The 16024-nt window shown below is 38.4% G+C and overlaps 2 protein-coding genes across 6 annotated transcripts in view; one reads left to right on the top strand and one right to left on the bottom strand.

Moving 5' to 3' along the window:
• usp32 (ubiquitin specific peptidase 32) overlaps positions 1 to 6698 on the bottom strand; it is a 100324-nt gene extending 93626 nt beyond the window's left edge. For all 5 annotated transcript variants that reach the window (XM_085794757.1, XM_085794759.1, XM_085794758.1 and 2 more), the window contains exon 1: positions 6491 to 6698. In XM_085794757.1, the coding sequence (XP_085650883.1) occupies positions 6491 to 6548 (58 nt within the window). In that variant the 5' untranslated portion in view covers positions 6549 to 6698. The remainder of the gene's footprint in view (positions 1 to 6490) is intronic.
• Positions 6699 to 10525: 3827 nt separating this feature from the next.
• LOC146975379 (uncharacterized) lies at positions 10526 to 15744 on the top strand. The gene is made up of 6 exons (XM_085794786.1): positions 10526 to 10541; positions 11051 to 11146; positions 11464 to 11576; positions 12433 to 12556; positions 14193 to 14356; positions 15305 to 15744. Exons 2-6 carry the CDS (start codon positions 11086 to 11088, stop codon positions 15371 to 15373), a joined length of 531 nt encoding a protein of 176 aa, XP_085650912.1. The 5' UTR covers positions 10526 to 10541; positions 11051 to 11085; the 3' UTR covers positions 15374 to 15744.
• The last annotated feature ends 280 nt before the right edge of the window (positions 15745 to 16024 follow it).

The raw sequence follows: 16024 nt of genomic DNA, 5'->3' as shown, positions 1-16024 counted from the left end.
TGTGATTCACCTTCAGTGAAATACGGATTTATGAAAGACAGGTTTGATTTTTGATAATAAAAAGCCAAATAAGTTACACACTGGAGCTTTAAACAAGGTCTGTCGTTTTGTGAATTAGACGTTACCATCAGTGATGGAGCAGGGTTCCTACGCAAGTATGGAAAAGTATGGAATTTGATTTTATACATTTCCAGGTCTGGAAAAGTATGGAAAAGGGAAATTATTGTATGGAAATATATTTATCTTAATACTTATCTGGGTTTGGTCTTATCTGAAGTTATCTGGGTTAATTATTTTTGTATGCGCTATTGTACCTATAGCTACAATCTTCTGGAAATGATTTGGTTACATAATGGCATACACATTCAGAATAATGAAAACAAATGATTAAATGCATGCTTTTCTTTTATATAATGCACAACTATTTACTCAAATATCACAAATTATTTGATTTTTTTTTTACCAAGAAGTATGTAGGAAATTAGGGTGTGGAAAAAGTCTGGAATTTGGAAATTTCAAATGTGTATGAACCCTGTGGGAGCTTTTCTCTGGCTTCATGTCAGATCGCATCGCACAGAGTTTCAAAATAAAGGCGATGAGACAACAAGGCAACAACGAGCTCTGAACATTAAAGCTGTGCTGTTGTTACTCGACACCTGCGTGTGTCAAGGTCGGCCAGGTTCAGTTCTGGTAAAGGAACATTATCAGGTTTTTATCTGCTGCTGCTGCTTCGTCTCCACGCTGTGAGTGTGAACTGCAATTCAAGACGGAGATTTTAGACTTTAAACATTAACCCTGACGTTACTCAACAACACCTGGATCGTTTCACAACACCACCACCACCTCCACATACTAGATAATAGATGCGTCATCGTCGACTCGTCACGCACGACCAATCAAGTGTTTTGAAAGACGCAATAAGCACGAATCATCTGAGCTGCTGGACCAATAAAGATGAAAGAGCTCAGGAATTAAAGGCTTCTGTCGTTGAACCAGGAACTGAGAAAGAACTGTCTCGTTCCTTCTCCGACCGACAGCAATAAAATATTTATCATCATGACTGGTTTCATCATCACACTTTCAATGCACAAACTTATCCAAGGTCGTTCTATTTTAAAAAATATATATGCTCTAATAGAGTTTGTTTCCAGGGTTGAAGTCAAAACCCTGAAGTTCATCACGGCGCTGGTTCCAGGAAAAGAAAGTAAATGGGATTTCTGCATTGTGTGTTTTGGATGAAGTCAGAAAAACACAAGTTTATGATCCTTCCAACTTTAGTTGAGTGAGATAATCTTCTTTTCTCACCTCTTTTCATTTATTTTTACTACCAACATCTTCCCTGTTTTTTTCATTTTTTTCCTTTCTTTTTTTTTTTTAAATTTTTATTATTTCTATACCTTGCACAAGGTATGTGATTATTATTTCTTGACTGTGCTTCAATTATTTGTTAGGTCAAGGTGAGGTCATGTTATAAGCCTTTCGGGTTTCAGACGTCACCTGCAGATTTCTTTTTCGTATCTATCTTACTAGTAAGAGAGAGAAGTAAATGTTTTGTTTAATTTTTTATGTGCAAATAAATAAAGTCTAAAAAAAAAAGTCTAAAAGTCTTCACATATGAACTCCTTTTCTACCGTATCTGAAGCTTAATGCGACGTCCAGAAGTAAAAAGCTAACGTTAGGCTTTAACGGACGACTACACGGTCACCACCACCACTACTAAGCTTTCCACTGGTTTCAGCTGCTTTATGATGTTAAAAACATTGTCTAATGGGGAAATGGGACTGTTTCTACTTGTTGAAGAGCCATAAATAACATCAGATAACCTCCATAAGACACTCTGGACGTTTAATGTCCCCACAGGGTTTGTAGTCGTATGAAGCAACTTATTGTTAGCAACCGCCTTTTTGACCACACGTTAAAGCTTCAACATTCACCAGTCGGGGATTTACTGACCTGTTTTATGTCCTACAACTAAACCTGGAACTCGCTTAAAGGGATAGCTCAACATAACCCCTATAGTGATAGCAGTAGGTTTGTTACCTTTAATTGTCGGTGCAAACAGAGTTGTTTTAGAGGGAAATAAAGAGACTGTTGATGAAAAACTGTCCCTGAAGGCAACGTGCATCAGAGGTTTTACATGTATTTCCCTCTAAAACAACTCTGTGTGGTAACGTTGTGTTATTATCTCATAGTGTGGTGAATGTGCAGCTCACAACTTGTCCACCAGAGCGTTGTGGAGTTGTTGGATTGTGTATTTGATGAGTTTGATGATGAGGGAAACCAAGAAATCCCATAATGAGCCTCCGTAGCGTAGCTCTGAGCAGCTCACGGCTCTGCTCCGCCGTTCTAAAAACAGCTTGCACTGACAATTAAAGGTAACGAACCTACTGCTGCAGTATGACTATAGGGATTATGGCAATGGGCCAATTTGCCCCAAAAAATGTTGAACTATCCCTTTAAACCAGGCTTGAATGATCCAGAGTTTACGGACCATCATCATCATCCCAGTAATTGGTCGAGTCCGTCAGTCCGGCCCTGCTGAGGGAATTAGGAATGCTGCCATGTGACCGGTCAGATAAGGCTGGATGGCTGGATAAGTCCACCACCAACCCCCCCCACCCCCTCTGTGTGTGTGTGTGTGTGTGTGTGTGTGTGTGTGTGTGTGTGTGTGTGTGTGTGAGAGAGAGAGTGTGTGTGTGTGTGAGCGTGGTCACATGTGATCATGAGAGTTGGAGCGGTGATCGGCTTGAGGAATGTTTAAAAAACCACGACACAAGGAGGTCGACGCCGCAATTACGGCACATATAGGTAACAAAATACTGTAGGGTCTGGGTGAGATAGTTGTGTTGTGTTGTGTTGTGTTGTGTTGTGTTGGTTCTTATTGAGCTGAATGTTGAGTGTGTAACACAACGGGACAGACTGGATGAATGTGTAACGGCGTCTCTCAAAGGTCGGCTGCTGCAGGGAGTAAAGTGCAACGAGGCAACGAGGCCGGTCGTCCATCAGGGATAAGGATCTACTGGAGATCTGCTGCTGCTGCTGCTTCACTTCCTGATAAATAAATGCTCACCCACTTCTTACATAAGTGCACCAACACACACACACACACACACACACACACACACACACACACACACATACACTTGAGTTTGGTTTATGAGTTCCTTTTCAAAGGATAGCTACTAGCCCCTTGAGATCATCATGAACCATCTCATTTTCGAGGGGATTTCAGTCGTCGTCAATGGAACAAAACCAGAATAGAAAGTCAACACAAAACACGATCCAATACATTCACACACAATCGCACACTATACCTACACTCACAAATAAAATAAAGTTCATTAACAAGAACAGGAGGAGGACACACATGTTTAGATAAACTAAATCCTTGAAAGAAAAGCAAGAGAGGGAAAGGTGAATGAGAAACTAGAGCAGGATGTTTGGAAAGTGAATTGTGAGGATTTAAAGAGGTTATTTACCTAATTTAGATTGTTCCAGTCTGTCGGAGCTTTAAATTCACTTCTTTTCACTTCCCACAGCAAAGAACAAACAGCAGCTGCACCTGAGTCTGCATGAGGTGAAATGTACTGAGTGTCTAATGCTCAACTAAACTCAAACTTTATTTATAGAGCACTTTAAAAACAACCAAAGTGCTGTAAAGGTCAATAAAAACATACCGTTATTAAAATATCATGAAATAGGCCTACATATACGTAAAGTGCAATAGAATTCAAACTATAAGAGGAAACAGAAAACATTATATCCCGCATACAATCAATCAAAAATGACTTCATTGTTCTGTATATCTTGGAAGCGTGTTTGTTTGGTTTGTTTTTTCTCTTTTCTTTTCTTTTAAGATGACACGCTATTCTTGAATGTATGTATTTAAATGTCTAGTGTCTTTTAAGGTAAAAAGAAAGAAAAAAGCTCACCCATATCCAAAATGCAGTAGGCTACAGGTGCTGAGTTCGAGGAAGTTACAGTAAACAAGGCAAAAAAATCATTAACCTGATGAAGAGCCAGCAGCTCGAAACGTTGTCTCTTTTAATATGTCGCCCTGGAATAAATATATTCTCTATTTAGGGAGAAAACAGTGTTGCAGTTCTCTTTTTGCCTGTTGTCTTATAAGCCTATGTGGGCTGGGCACAACAAATGTGCATGAGACTCAAATAAAACTAATCAATAATAAGGTATTAAAACCTACACAAATAAGCACAGTAAACTACAAGGTAGCGGTGTCATTAATACTTGTTTTCACAATTAATCGTGGTATTAAACGTCACAATTAATTAATTGTAAAGATTCCTAAATACCGTCACTTCTCAAAAAAGATAATATGTCAGAACCATGTCCGCAAAGTAAAGGTAAATGCACAGATACTGGTAAATTTACATGTATGTACCTATGTAGTAGACTGAATTGGTAGGAATTTAATAAGTGTGTCATTTGTAATTTTAAAAAAAAAGACTAAAAAGAACATAAACACACATACACATTCATAGTGTTTAAAAGAAAATGATTATTGCATAATAATCGTCATAATCGTAATACCATGATTAGGCTATTTCTCTGACAATAATTGTACCAAGAAAATCTGTAATCGTGACATCCCTACTACAAGGTTATTAAAATACCATAAAATACATAAGTAAAGTGGAATTGAATAAAACTATACGGTATTATTAAAAGCTGCAAGTAAACAAATGAAAATGAAATGAAGTAAAAGAGTCAACTCAACCAAATGCCAGGGAGAAAAAGAAAAGCTAATGTCATCAGAGATGAAACAGCTGATAAGAATAAAATAAGATAATAAAACGTCCACAGGTTTCTTTCTGAGTGCAGTTAAAGCAAAGCAAAGTGAAACCCAGCACCACGTCTGTCTGTTTCTCCTCCCTGACTCCACATTCAGCTCCACATTATCATAAAAACAGCCTGAACAACCTAAACATCCTCTGGTCTGTCACCAAACACAAACACTCACTGAGCACCAACCAAACTGTTAGCTTTAGCATTAGCTCCAGAAACAAACACATTAATGACATGTAGACACACACAAACAGCCTGAGGTGGTGGTGGTGGTGGTTATCAGCAGCAGAGAGCCAGCTGACTGTCTCTTAGCTTGACAAGTGAGCTGTTGTTGTAACTGTAACTGTAACTGTAACGTTACTCAGCGCTAGGCTAGGCTAAGCTAAGCGCTAAGCTAGGCTAGGCTAGGCTAGGCTAACTCAGGTGATAAAAGGTAATAGGCTGCTGTCAGACTAAAACAAAACATGTCAGACAGCTGTAGTTATAACACACCTTCACCACTGTCACTACTATTATTACTATTATTATTACTGTATGAGCCTGTGCTGTCAAAGCCTCCACCTCCAGCTCCTCCACCGGGAGCTGCTGCTGCTACAACCCGGGGAAGACGCACCATAGCCCGGCCGTAAACCTGTCACCTTACCGCCGCATGGCTCGGCAGCAAAAGGCCGGTAGTTCATCAAAACACCAAACTCTGCTGTTATTTTTAATGTTTTTATGACACAAACTTCACATCGGGGTGGTTTTTAGATGAATAAAAATGCTGTAATCTACTAATTATTTAAGATTTAACGACAAGGAAACGCTCCTTCTCCTCCTCCCTCCTCTCTGCAGCCAAACGTGGTGTGTTTATAAGGAGGAAATAACAGACTATAGTTAACCAATTCAGCTTTATTTTAAGAAATAACTCCATGCAGATGTCATTTAAGTGTCTTAACGGTGTCATAGATAAATAGAGGCCGTGTTGTGTTGTTTACCAATGTCCACCACCACCATCACACTATGCCACTTTATATTTGTGATTGTGAACACGGAAACACACATTAAAAGCTTTTCAACAACACACACTGACATTATAATTATGGTTATTAGAGAATCAATCAGGTCTACTAGCCACTACTAGTAATTCCTACAGTCTTCTACCTTCCCATACCATAATAATTACTACTCTTCCTGCTTGTCTTCCTGTCTGCTTTATTATATATGTCATAATCAACCTGCTCACCTGACCCAGCTGCTTCTTACATACCTGCTTCCCTTTCTGGGTGTATTGTTAAATGATTACCTATCTGTCTGTCTTCTTTTAGTTTTCCTTTTTGTGTTTGTTTTGCTTGTTTTATACATGTAATATAGGCCTACTTGACCATTTTAGACAACATATGTGCATGTGTTTCAGTGTGTGTTGTGTTGTTTTATTACATAGATAGGCTGGGGGGCTGCAGTTGACAATTAACTAGCCACTTCCCAATTGGCTATAACACTGACATTTAGTTAGTGTCGATTAAAATCTGCACTGTTTCCCTGCAAGAATACATTCATGAATACATAAATCGCGGCTAAAATACATAAACTAGAGCCGCCGAGGCCGCTGAAATCAGCAGGTTAGCGGCGTGTGGTCTCCTCCTCCTCCTCCTCCTCCTCCTCCTCCTCCTCCATGTAAAGCTAAAGCAGCTAAAGCTCTTACCTCTCTTCACGGCCTCGTCATACGACAGGAATCCGATCCTCGACTCTTTGGCCCCCATGTTGCCCTCATTTCATGGCCCAAGTGGAGGAGAGAAACGATGCAAGCCGAGCTGTTTATGTCGCTGCTGCTGTTGTTGTTGTATCCATCTAGGTTCCTGCTGCTGCTGCTGCTGCTGCTGCTGGGTACGGTAGTGTGTGTGTGTCTGTCTGTGTGTGTATGAGTGTGTAAGTGTGTGTATGAGTGTGTCTGTGTGTGTGGTGAACGGGTGAATGTGTTCAGCGACGCCTCCTCCTCCTCCATTCAGTCACATGATCCTCAGACTCCACAGGTCAGTTGATCTCAGCGCCGCCTTCAGCTTCAGCGTCATCAACGGAGCGTCCGTGAACGCAACACGGTTTTTGTTTTTTTGTTTTTTTTCCTTTTTTTCTCCCCTCAATCTTTATTGATAACAGCATCAAATACAGTACAAGTGCAGGTGTTTTTATTATTATAATGGCACAAACGTTTTATAAAGGAAATGTGAATATTTTCTTTATATGTCGATTTGTGCCCCTACATTTTCTGTTTGTGCGGTTTTATTTGAACTTCTTTTTTTAAAATTTTTTTAGTTTTTCACAAATTTTTTTTAAAAAATCTGATATTGTTAAATGAAGTAACTGAAGTAGTTAAAAGAAAGACAGATGCTATATACAATAATCAACGTCAATCATAATCAACCTTTTTTTTACAGTCTATGTAATCAACACGTTTTTTTTCTCCCCCCTCAATCTTTATTGATAACAGCATCAAATACAGTACAAGTGCAGGTGTTATTATTATAATGGCACAAACGTTTTATAAAGGAAATGTGAATATTTGCTTTACAAGTCGATTTGTGCCCCTACATTTTCTATTTGTGCTGTTTTATTTGAACTTTTTTATTTTTTTTATTTTTTATTTTTTATTTTTTCACAAAAAATTGAAAAAAAAAAAAAAAACTACATACAAAAAGGTATACAGCATCTGACACTGTTAAATGAAGTAGCCTAACTGAAGTAGTTAAAAGAAAGACAGATGCAATAATCAACCTCAATCATAATCAGTACGTTTTTTTTTTCTCTTCCCTCAATCTTTATTGATAACAGCATCAAATACAGTACAAGTGCAGGTGTTATTATTATAATGGCACAAGCGTTTTATAAAGGAAATGTGAATGTTATAATTGCTTTACAAGTCAATTTGTGCCCCTACATTTTCTGTTTGTGCTCTTTTATTTTAACTTATTTATATATATATATATATTTATTTTTTACTTTTTCTTTTTTTTTTGTAATTTATTTTTTATTGACATTCAGAAATCAGACATTTACAACATATACATCATGTGTGCATAGGCTACTTCTTGCATCTGTCGTCTGCCCTAAATGCTGAAATAATATTTTAGTTTATATCCAAGTAATGAGAAGAAAAACGAACAACCATGACAACAACAATAACAACTAAATTAAATAAATAAATTTAAAAAAACTATGTACCAGTATGGAGTGATCTTTCTCATACATCATAACTACTTACTGGTTTGTGAAAATAAAATCTGGCCAATGAGGCGTGACATATTTGACCCAGTTTTCCCAGTATGATGTAGATTTCTCCAATTTGTGATTAACAAATGCTGTTATCTTCTCCATTTTATAAATGTCCATTGTAATATCCATTCATATATTTAAGGTTGTGCTCTTATGTGATGACCATTTCCTGGTAATGCTCTTTTTACAGGCCACCAGCAAGACACTTGCATGTTTATCTCTTTTCAGCCATTTTTTTTTTTACTTATTCACAAAATTAAAAAAAAAAAAAAAACTACATACAAAATATACAGCATCTGACACTGTTAAATTAAGTAATTGAAGGAGTTAAAAGAAAGAGAGATGCTATTGAGGATATATACAATAATCAAAGTAGTCCAGTGCTGTCTGTCTAATGATACTAATTTTAAATAAGGCAAGGCATCTTTACTTAGGTCTATATAGCGCATTTCATACCAAGGCATCTCAATGTGCTTTACATAAAGACAAAATATTCTGGAGCCCGGTTGTTGCACTTCGCTAATGACACGAGCCTGATTCTGGGCTAAATGCTGATAATTATAACGTATGATTGGGTGATAGTGATGTTAATTTTGTTTTTTAGAATTCAGATTTGTTTATTGATCCCCAGAGGGAAATTTAAACTCCTGAATAGTGAGGGGGGAAAAAAGTCAACAAACTAAAGTGTGATATAGACAGGTGTTGAACAGGATCAAGATAAATAAAAGTATTATTACTAAAATAAAACCAGAATAAAAATAGGATACAATAGAATAAGAATAAAAAGTAATATAATTATAATAATTTATGTACATGTAGCCCACACATGGTGATACTGTATGTTTAAAAAATAAGCCCTATGATTACACAAACGTTTTTATCACTGTATGTGCATGAAAGTGTTTTGGTTGGATGTACAAAACGAGAAGGAAAACTGCACACACGATTCAGTGCTTTGAGGACAATAGGAAGGAGAATTACTTCTTCTTTTTTGTGTACAACTTATTTTATTGTCATAAATGTCACATTCTTTTCTTTTTTTTGTAATGGACCAACTCCAAACCAAGTTTCACTTTGCATGAACTGAACTATATCAGTATATCACCACTACTGATGGAGTGGAAAACCACAAAGTATTAAAAACAAACTCTGTTTTGGTCACTTTTTTTTTTTTTGATTATTTATTTTAGTTTGTTTCCCCCTACTACATATGATTTATTAGCTCTGGCTAAAACAGTATTGTTCCAAGTTATTATTACACAAACAATACAAATAGTTAAACAGGTGCCAGGGGGAGTTTTCAAATGTGCACAAATGAAAAGTTTAGGCAGCTTTTTTGTTGTTAGAGCCAGATATACTTTGGATGTAGGCCTACTGTTCAGTTTCCTTTTTCAAAAGCTATAAAGGTTTTGAGTGACTACATTTGCTTCTGTGAATATGGAAGCATCTTATGGGACCCAAACAGTAGCCTACATCACACAACTGACACAACACTACAGTTGTTTGCTTTGTCTGTAAATGTTATTACCTGCACTGTACACAATTATTATTATTAGTAGTAGTATTTATTATTTTTTATGGCACCATTTTATCTTACATCAACCGTTTCCCCGTGTGTTTCTCTACTAGGAACTACAGGTTATTAATGTTGACTCATCGTGCACAGTCATACCGACCTGTCAATGCTGCGTTCGAGACAAACTCCGAACTCAACTTGAAAAAGTGCAATTGAACGCCACCTCACTCGAGAAAGGTCGGAGAAAAAAAAAAAACTTACCCCGACTTCTCCGAGAATCACATAACAATCTGCATCCGCGCAAAACCACATCGTCGATGGTAAAACATCAACTACAATTTTTTTAAATCTAATTTTTAATTGCCAAAATACTGCGAGATTCCGAGTTCCGAGTCGCCTTGAACGCAGCATAAAGTCGTAAAGAAAGAAAGAAGATTGAGTGCCGCCGCCGCCATCTTGTGGCCACTTTTGTGACTGACACACTAAAACGAGTTGACGATTCACCAGTCACCACATAACGACACAAGACTGACAGAAAATATTGATGTTTGTCACTTATTGAGTTTCTATTTATCAATCAATATGCGCACAGTAGCTAGTTAGCAACATTATAATGTGCTAAAAACGGTAGCTTGTTGCATCACCATCGCTACGTCGTCATGGTGACGTTTACGCTGAACTCTGTTGGAAAAACGGACCAATTTAAAGGTGTACAGAAATGGCCGTTTGTCCTGTTTGTCGCGCCGAGTTGTCACGAGCTGCAACACGAGTTTACCCGAGTAAGGAAAACGAATTTGATTGGTCGTTATGGAGCGGGCGGGATATTCAAAGCTCGGGGCGAGACCGAGCTCCGTGTGTGTGTGTCTGTCTCAGACGTTTGAATGACGGATTACGGATCCAATATCAGTGGCTGGTGAATCGTGTACAGGCTGACGCATAATCTGATCTCTCTACTGGCCCAATGTTGTCGGTGAGAATAAAACATTTAAATGACTTGTGTTTAGTATTATGGACTTTATTGTGACTTTATTATTATTATAGATAGATAGATAGATAGATAGATAGATAGATAGATAGATAGATAGATAGATAGATAGATAGATAGATAGATAGATAGATAGATATACTTTAATGGGCTCTATGCACGCTTATTGGACAAACTAATTAATCCAGGTGTGTTTGAGTAGTCACAATGGTCAGACACACCTGGATTAATTAGTTTGTCCAATAATGTAAGACAGGAAACAAAGGAGCTGCCTTAAATTCAGGAAATAGTGGAAGCTGTGCATAGAGCCCATTGAAACGCAGACCAGTACATAGCCTACAATAACGGGACAATAACATAAAATAAAATAAATAAACACAAATGAGGCAGTACAGTAAACTACACTAAAAGTATATGCATAAATATTGAAGTTTAATCTGACCTCGACCGTGTGTGTGTGTGTGTGTGTGTGTGTGTGTGTGTGTGTGTTATAGGTTACATCAGGATCGTTCTGCTGCTGTGCGCCTGGATGGCCTTGGACTGTCCAGCTGTGTTTGTGCCTCTGTACTCAGCCAATGTAGCTCTGGATGGTAAAACACACAATCAAACACACAACACAACCAACATCACCTGTCACCTGGACTAAATGCTGATAAATATAATATAACATAGAGGACGGAGAGTGGGGTAAAATGAGCATATAGGTGCAAGTTGAGCCACCACAATATTTAGGAGGAAGCTTCATTTAATTTCATGGAGGCTATGAAAGACATCCTGAAATATATGACAATACTATAACTGTCTTGATGTAGTGATCCTGAATATGAAACGTGGCTCATCTTACCCTGCTCAGTGACCGTGTGTGTGTTGTGTGTGTGTGTGTGTGTGTGTGTGTGTGTGTGTGCAGGGCTGGACGGCTGGCTGGCCCGCAGGCTGGGTCAGAGCTCCAGGTTCGGGGCCTGGCTGGACGTGGTGGTGGACAACCTGGGCAGAGGGATGCTGTGGAGCCAGCTGGTCCAGGTGAGGCTGCAGCACACACACACACACACACACACACAGCTTCTCATCAAATACACAATCCAACAACTCCACAACAGTCTCTGTATTTCCCTCTAAAACAACTCTGTGTGGTAACGTTGTGTTATTATCTCATAGCGTGGTGAATGTGCAGCTCACAACTTGTCCACCAGAGCGTTGTGGAGTTGTTGGATTGTGTATTTGATGAGTTTGATGATGAGGGAAACCAAGAAATCCCATAATGAGCCTCCGTAGCGTAGCTCTGAGCAGCTCACGGCTCTGCTCCGCCGCTCTAAAAACAGCTTGCACCGACAATTAAAGGTAACGAACCTACTGCTATGACTATTATGGCGGGATTATGGCAATGGGCCAATTTGCTAAAACGTTGAACTATCCCTTTAAGTTGTAAGTTTGTGTCTTTTATTGTTGTGTTATTTCTTGGCCGTTTTTCAGTTTTATTGTGTAAATGTTGTTTTTGTTAGTGAGACTTTTATGTAGAAGTTCAACACTGTGTGAAAATTACACTGAAGACACAAGAGGCATCATATTGTTGAAATTGCACATGTTTTTCTCTAGAAAATTCAGGTCATTTATAAATCATGTGTTTTTGTAAAAGGATAGTTCATTAAATGTAAACTTCTTTACAATGCACTTGTCCTTTTGCACTAAAACAAAGGTAAACATTTAGTTCTTCTTGTTATTTATGGATTTATTATGTTATTGTTTCACTTGATCAAATTACACTGGATGTGAACTAAAATGAGTTTGACACCTCTGCCTTAAAATGAAGGTGGAATGAATACTCATAATAATATTAAGTGTGTGTGTGTGTGTGTGTGTGTGTGTGTGTGTGTTGCAGTGGGGTTGGCTGGTGTCGGCCCTGGAGTGGTGCGTGTTCGTGTGTAACCACGGTAACCGAGGCGACCACTGGAAGAGCAGCTTCACCGGCAGCCCGCGACTCATCCGCAGCATCATGGCCAACGGTAACGATGATGACGTCAGAGCGCCGTGCTGCCTTCAGGGCCGTGGTGGACAGTAACGGAGTACATTTACTTGAGTACTGTACTTCAGTACATATCCAGAGGATTTGTACTTTACTTGAGTATTAGATTTCTTTGGTACTTATTACTCTTACTTGAATACATTTCCAAGACACATATTTGTACTTTTACTTGAGTTAATTTGTAGGAAGGCTGAAAAGTACTGGTTACTTTCAGGTCTTTTTCTAAAATCCTATTGGACACAAGCTGTGTTTGTCAGAGAAGGAAACCCTAACCCCTAAAAGCAGCACATCAGTGCAGCTGCTTTCAAAGAGTTCATTCTCACTAACAAGAGTTAAAAGCTCCTTACATTCATTTAGAAACAATTAGAGTCATTCATTGATGTGAAAAATAAGACATTTACTCTTTTTTTTTTCAATAGATTTTATTGATTTTTATCGAACAAAACATCGACAACATACAAGTGCTCTCTGTATTCACATATCAATACGGAAAGAAAAACAAGCCACCATCCAAACCCAAATGTAAACTTAGCTCATGACTGTCCTTACCCCAGAAGTAAAAAAAAGGCATCAGAAAGGAAAAGACAAAGAAAAGAAAAAATAAATAAATAAATAATAATAATTAAAAAGGAATTGATTTTTTAAAAAGTAAGTAAACAAAATACAGACAGATAAACAATAAAATTAAATTTAAAATACATAAATAAATTACACAAGTAGATATAGTCGTATAAGATCTAAACAAAAGCAGTGAAGGGGAGAGTTAGAGACTGGCAATAACACATCTGATACCATAAATCATCTAGTGGAAGTATTCCAGTCTAAAGTATATCTCCCCTTATTCACAGTGTCCCGGAGGGGTGTACTCTTACTCTTGTTTTTACTTAAAGTAAATTTAAAGGGATAGTTCAACATTTTGGCAAATTGGCCCATTGCCATAATCCCTATAGTCATAGCAGTAGGTTTGTTACCTTTAATTGTCGGTGCAAGCTGTTTTTAGAACGGTGGAGCAGAGCCGTGAGCTGCTCAGAGCTACACTATGGAGGCTCATTATGGGATTTCTTGGTTTCCCTCATCAAACTCATCAAATACACAATCCAAGGGAAATTCATGCAAAACCGCTGATGCACGTTGCCTTCAGGGACAGTTTTTCAGCAAGCAGTCTCTGTATTTCCCTCTAAAACAACTCTGTGTGGTAACGTTGTGTTATTATCTCATAGCGTGGTGAATGTGCAGCTCACAACTTGTCCACCAGAGCGTTGTGGAGTTGTTGGATTGTGTATTTGATGAGTTTGATGAGGGAAACCAAGAAATCCCATAATGAGCCTCCGTAGCGTAGCTCTGAGCAGCTCACGGCTCTGCTCCGCCGTTCTAAAAACAGCTTGCACCGACAATTAAAGGTAACGAACCTACTGCTACGACTATAGGGATTATGGCAATGGGCCAATTTGCCAAAATGTTGAACTATCCCTTTAAAAGCATCTACTGTACTTTTGGATACTTAAGTACCTTTAAAAGCAAGTACTTTTTTACTCTTACTGGAGTAACATGTGGACTGAGCTACTTTTACTTGTAACAGAGTACATTTTGACCAGTAGTACTTGTACTCTCTCCAGGCTTCAGGACGCCGCTGGGTGTGTGGGTGGTTTCTGGGCTGCACCTCCTCCCCCTGTGGCTCTACCTGCAGCAGCACCACCTGCTGCTCCTCCTGCCCCCGGGGGTCCGGGCCGTTGCCACGGCGCTGCTGGCCGCGGGACGCCTGCTCGCCATGACGGCAGAGGTATGTATGGAGGACCGGGGACACCTGGTCACCGTGGCAACCAGGGGGACAGATTTAGTGTTGTTAGGCCAGACTAAGGCAAAAATGCACTGATTAATTTAGAGATTTTGGGCTATTTTTCTTCCTGAACATGTCTTCTTTCAGAAAAGTCAAAAGAAACGGTAGAAAATCCACATTAAGGTTTTTATTTTACTTCATTTTGTCTCTATCGTCAGTAGATTTCTCCTAAACTCACCAAAAGTTAGTCTGACCCATGTCATGTCATTGTAAAGCTCTCTCTCTCCTGAACAATGATGTGGCTCCAAAAGTTGCCATTTTCCTCCGTATCTGCAACCAATCGTAAAAGTATAATTTACATTAACATCTATGTAGTTTTACAGTCCAAGTCTTTAAAGGCCGTTTTCTCAGAAAGAGTTTTTCAGACTCAGACTCTGAGCTAGAAATCTCCACTTCAGCAGCACTTACAGACACCAAACCTTCCACTTTGATCCCTTTCTATATTCTGAAGGTTTTTACAGAGGGAATTGTTGATATATCATTCACAGCCTCATTTATACAACATTTTATTACTAAAAAACAGGCCGAAATTAGATGTTTTAGGGCTGGTGACAGTATTTTCTCATTTACAGAGTGATAAAAAGAGATATCACTGTAAAAACTTCTGACTCTAATATGTCAACAAAATAAAACAAGAATTTTGAAAGTAGCTTCATCCATTGTTCAGATTTCAGTTCTAGAAATGTATGCAAATTAGCGCATATTTCATCAGATATTGCCTCATTTACATATTTAAACAGAAAATTTGACAAAACTTGTAATACAAAAAATATTTGTCTTAATGTGAGTGATAAACTTGGGAAGTTTCATGGTGATATTTGTTAGTTAAAACTTTTACCCTATTCACCTTAATAGTTGTGTTGGTGTGGTCTCCTCTCTCTCTCTCTGCAGATGTGGTGTTTGTGGACACATGTTGATGACCTCATCAGAGACGAGCCGGACGACAGGAAAAAGAACTGAGAGTCAGTGAAGGCATCGTCTCCTCCGGCTGCTGCAGGTTTTACTGTTTGAACAAAGACGTCGGGTCGTTTAAAGTTGTTTATTATTTTATTTCATTTTATTTTTTCAACATGAGATTTAATTCTATAAGAGAAATAAAACTTCCTGTTGCACTGGATTCATCTGGACATTTACAGGGATGTCAGTGAACGCCTCGCTGGTTGATTTAATGCAACTGCGACACTTTCGAAGACCGTGGGAATTCAGACGCACGTCAAAGGGAACACAGTTAAAGGGACAGTTCAACATTTAGTCAGATCCTCCTCTCACCATAATAACCCCTATAGTCACAGCACCATCACCTTTAATTATCGGTGGTATTTTCTTGGTTTTTCCTTCATCAAACTCATCAAATACACAATCCAACAACTCCACAACGCTCTGGTGGACAAGTTGTGAGCTGCACATTCACCACGCTATGAGATAATAACACAACGTTACCACACAGAGTTGTTTTAGAGGGAAATACAGCCGGAACTACATTATAATAGTATAGTATTTGCTTCATGTGTCGTAATGTTACATAATTATACATTAAATGTTGAACTATCATGTGGTCACAGGAACATTATGTTATTATTTACATGTTTATTGACGGGTTAACTGCTTTAA

Source organism: Trachurus japonicus, chromosome 13, assembly GCF_045865225.1.
Source record: "Trachurus japonicus isolate A0001 chromosome 13, Traja_1.0".
Taxonomy (NCBI): domain Eukaryota; kingdom Metazoa; phylum Chordata; class Actinopteri; order Carangiformes; family Carangidae; genus Trachurus; species Trachurus japonicus.
This window is presented reverse-complemented; position numbering and strand designations above follow the sequence as displayed.

Coding starts and splice junctions, on each gene's coding strand:
- LOC146975379 (XM_085794786.1), top strand. CDS start 11,086: ATGGCCTTGGACTGTCCAGCTGTGTTTGTGCCTCTGTACTCAGCCAAT. Junction 11,147..11,463: donor AGCCAATGTAGCTCTGGATG/GTAAAACACACA, acceptor GTGTGTGTGCAG/GGCTGGACGGCTGGCTGGCC. Junction 14,357..15,304: donor TGCTCGCCATGACGGCAGAG/GTATGTATGGAG, acceptor CTCTCTCTGCAG/ATGTGGTGTTTGTGGACACA.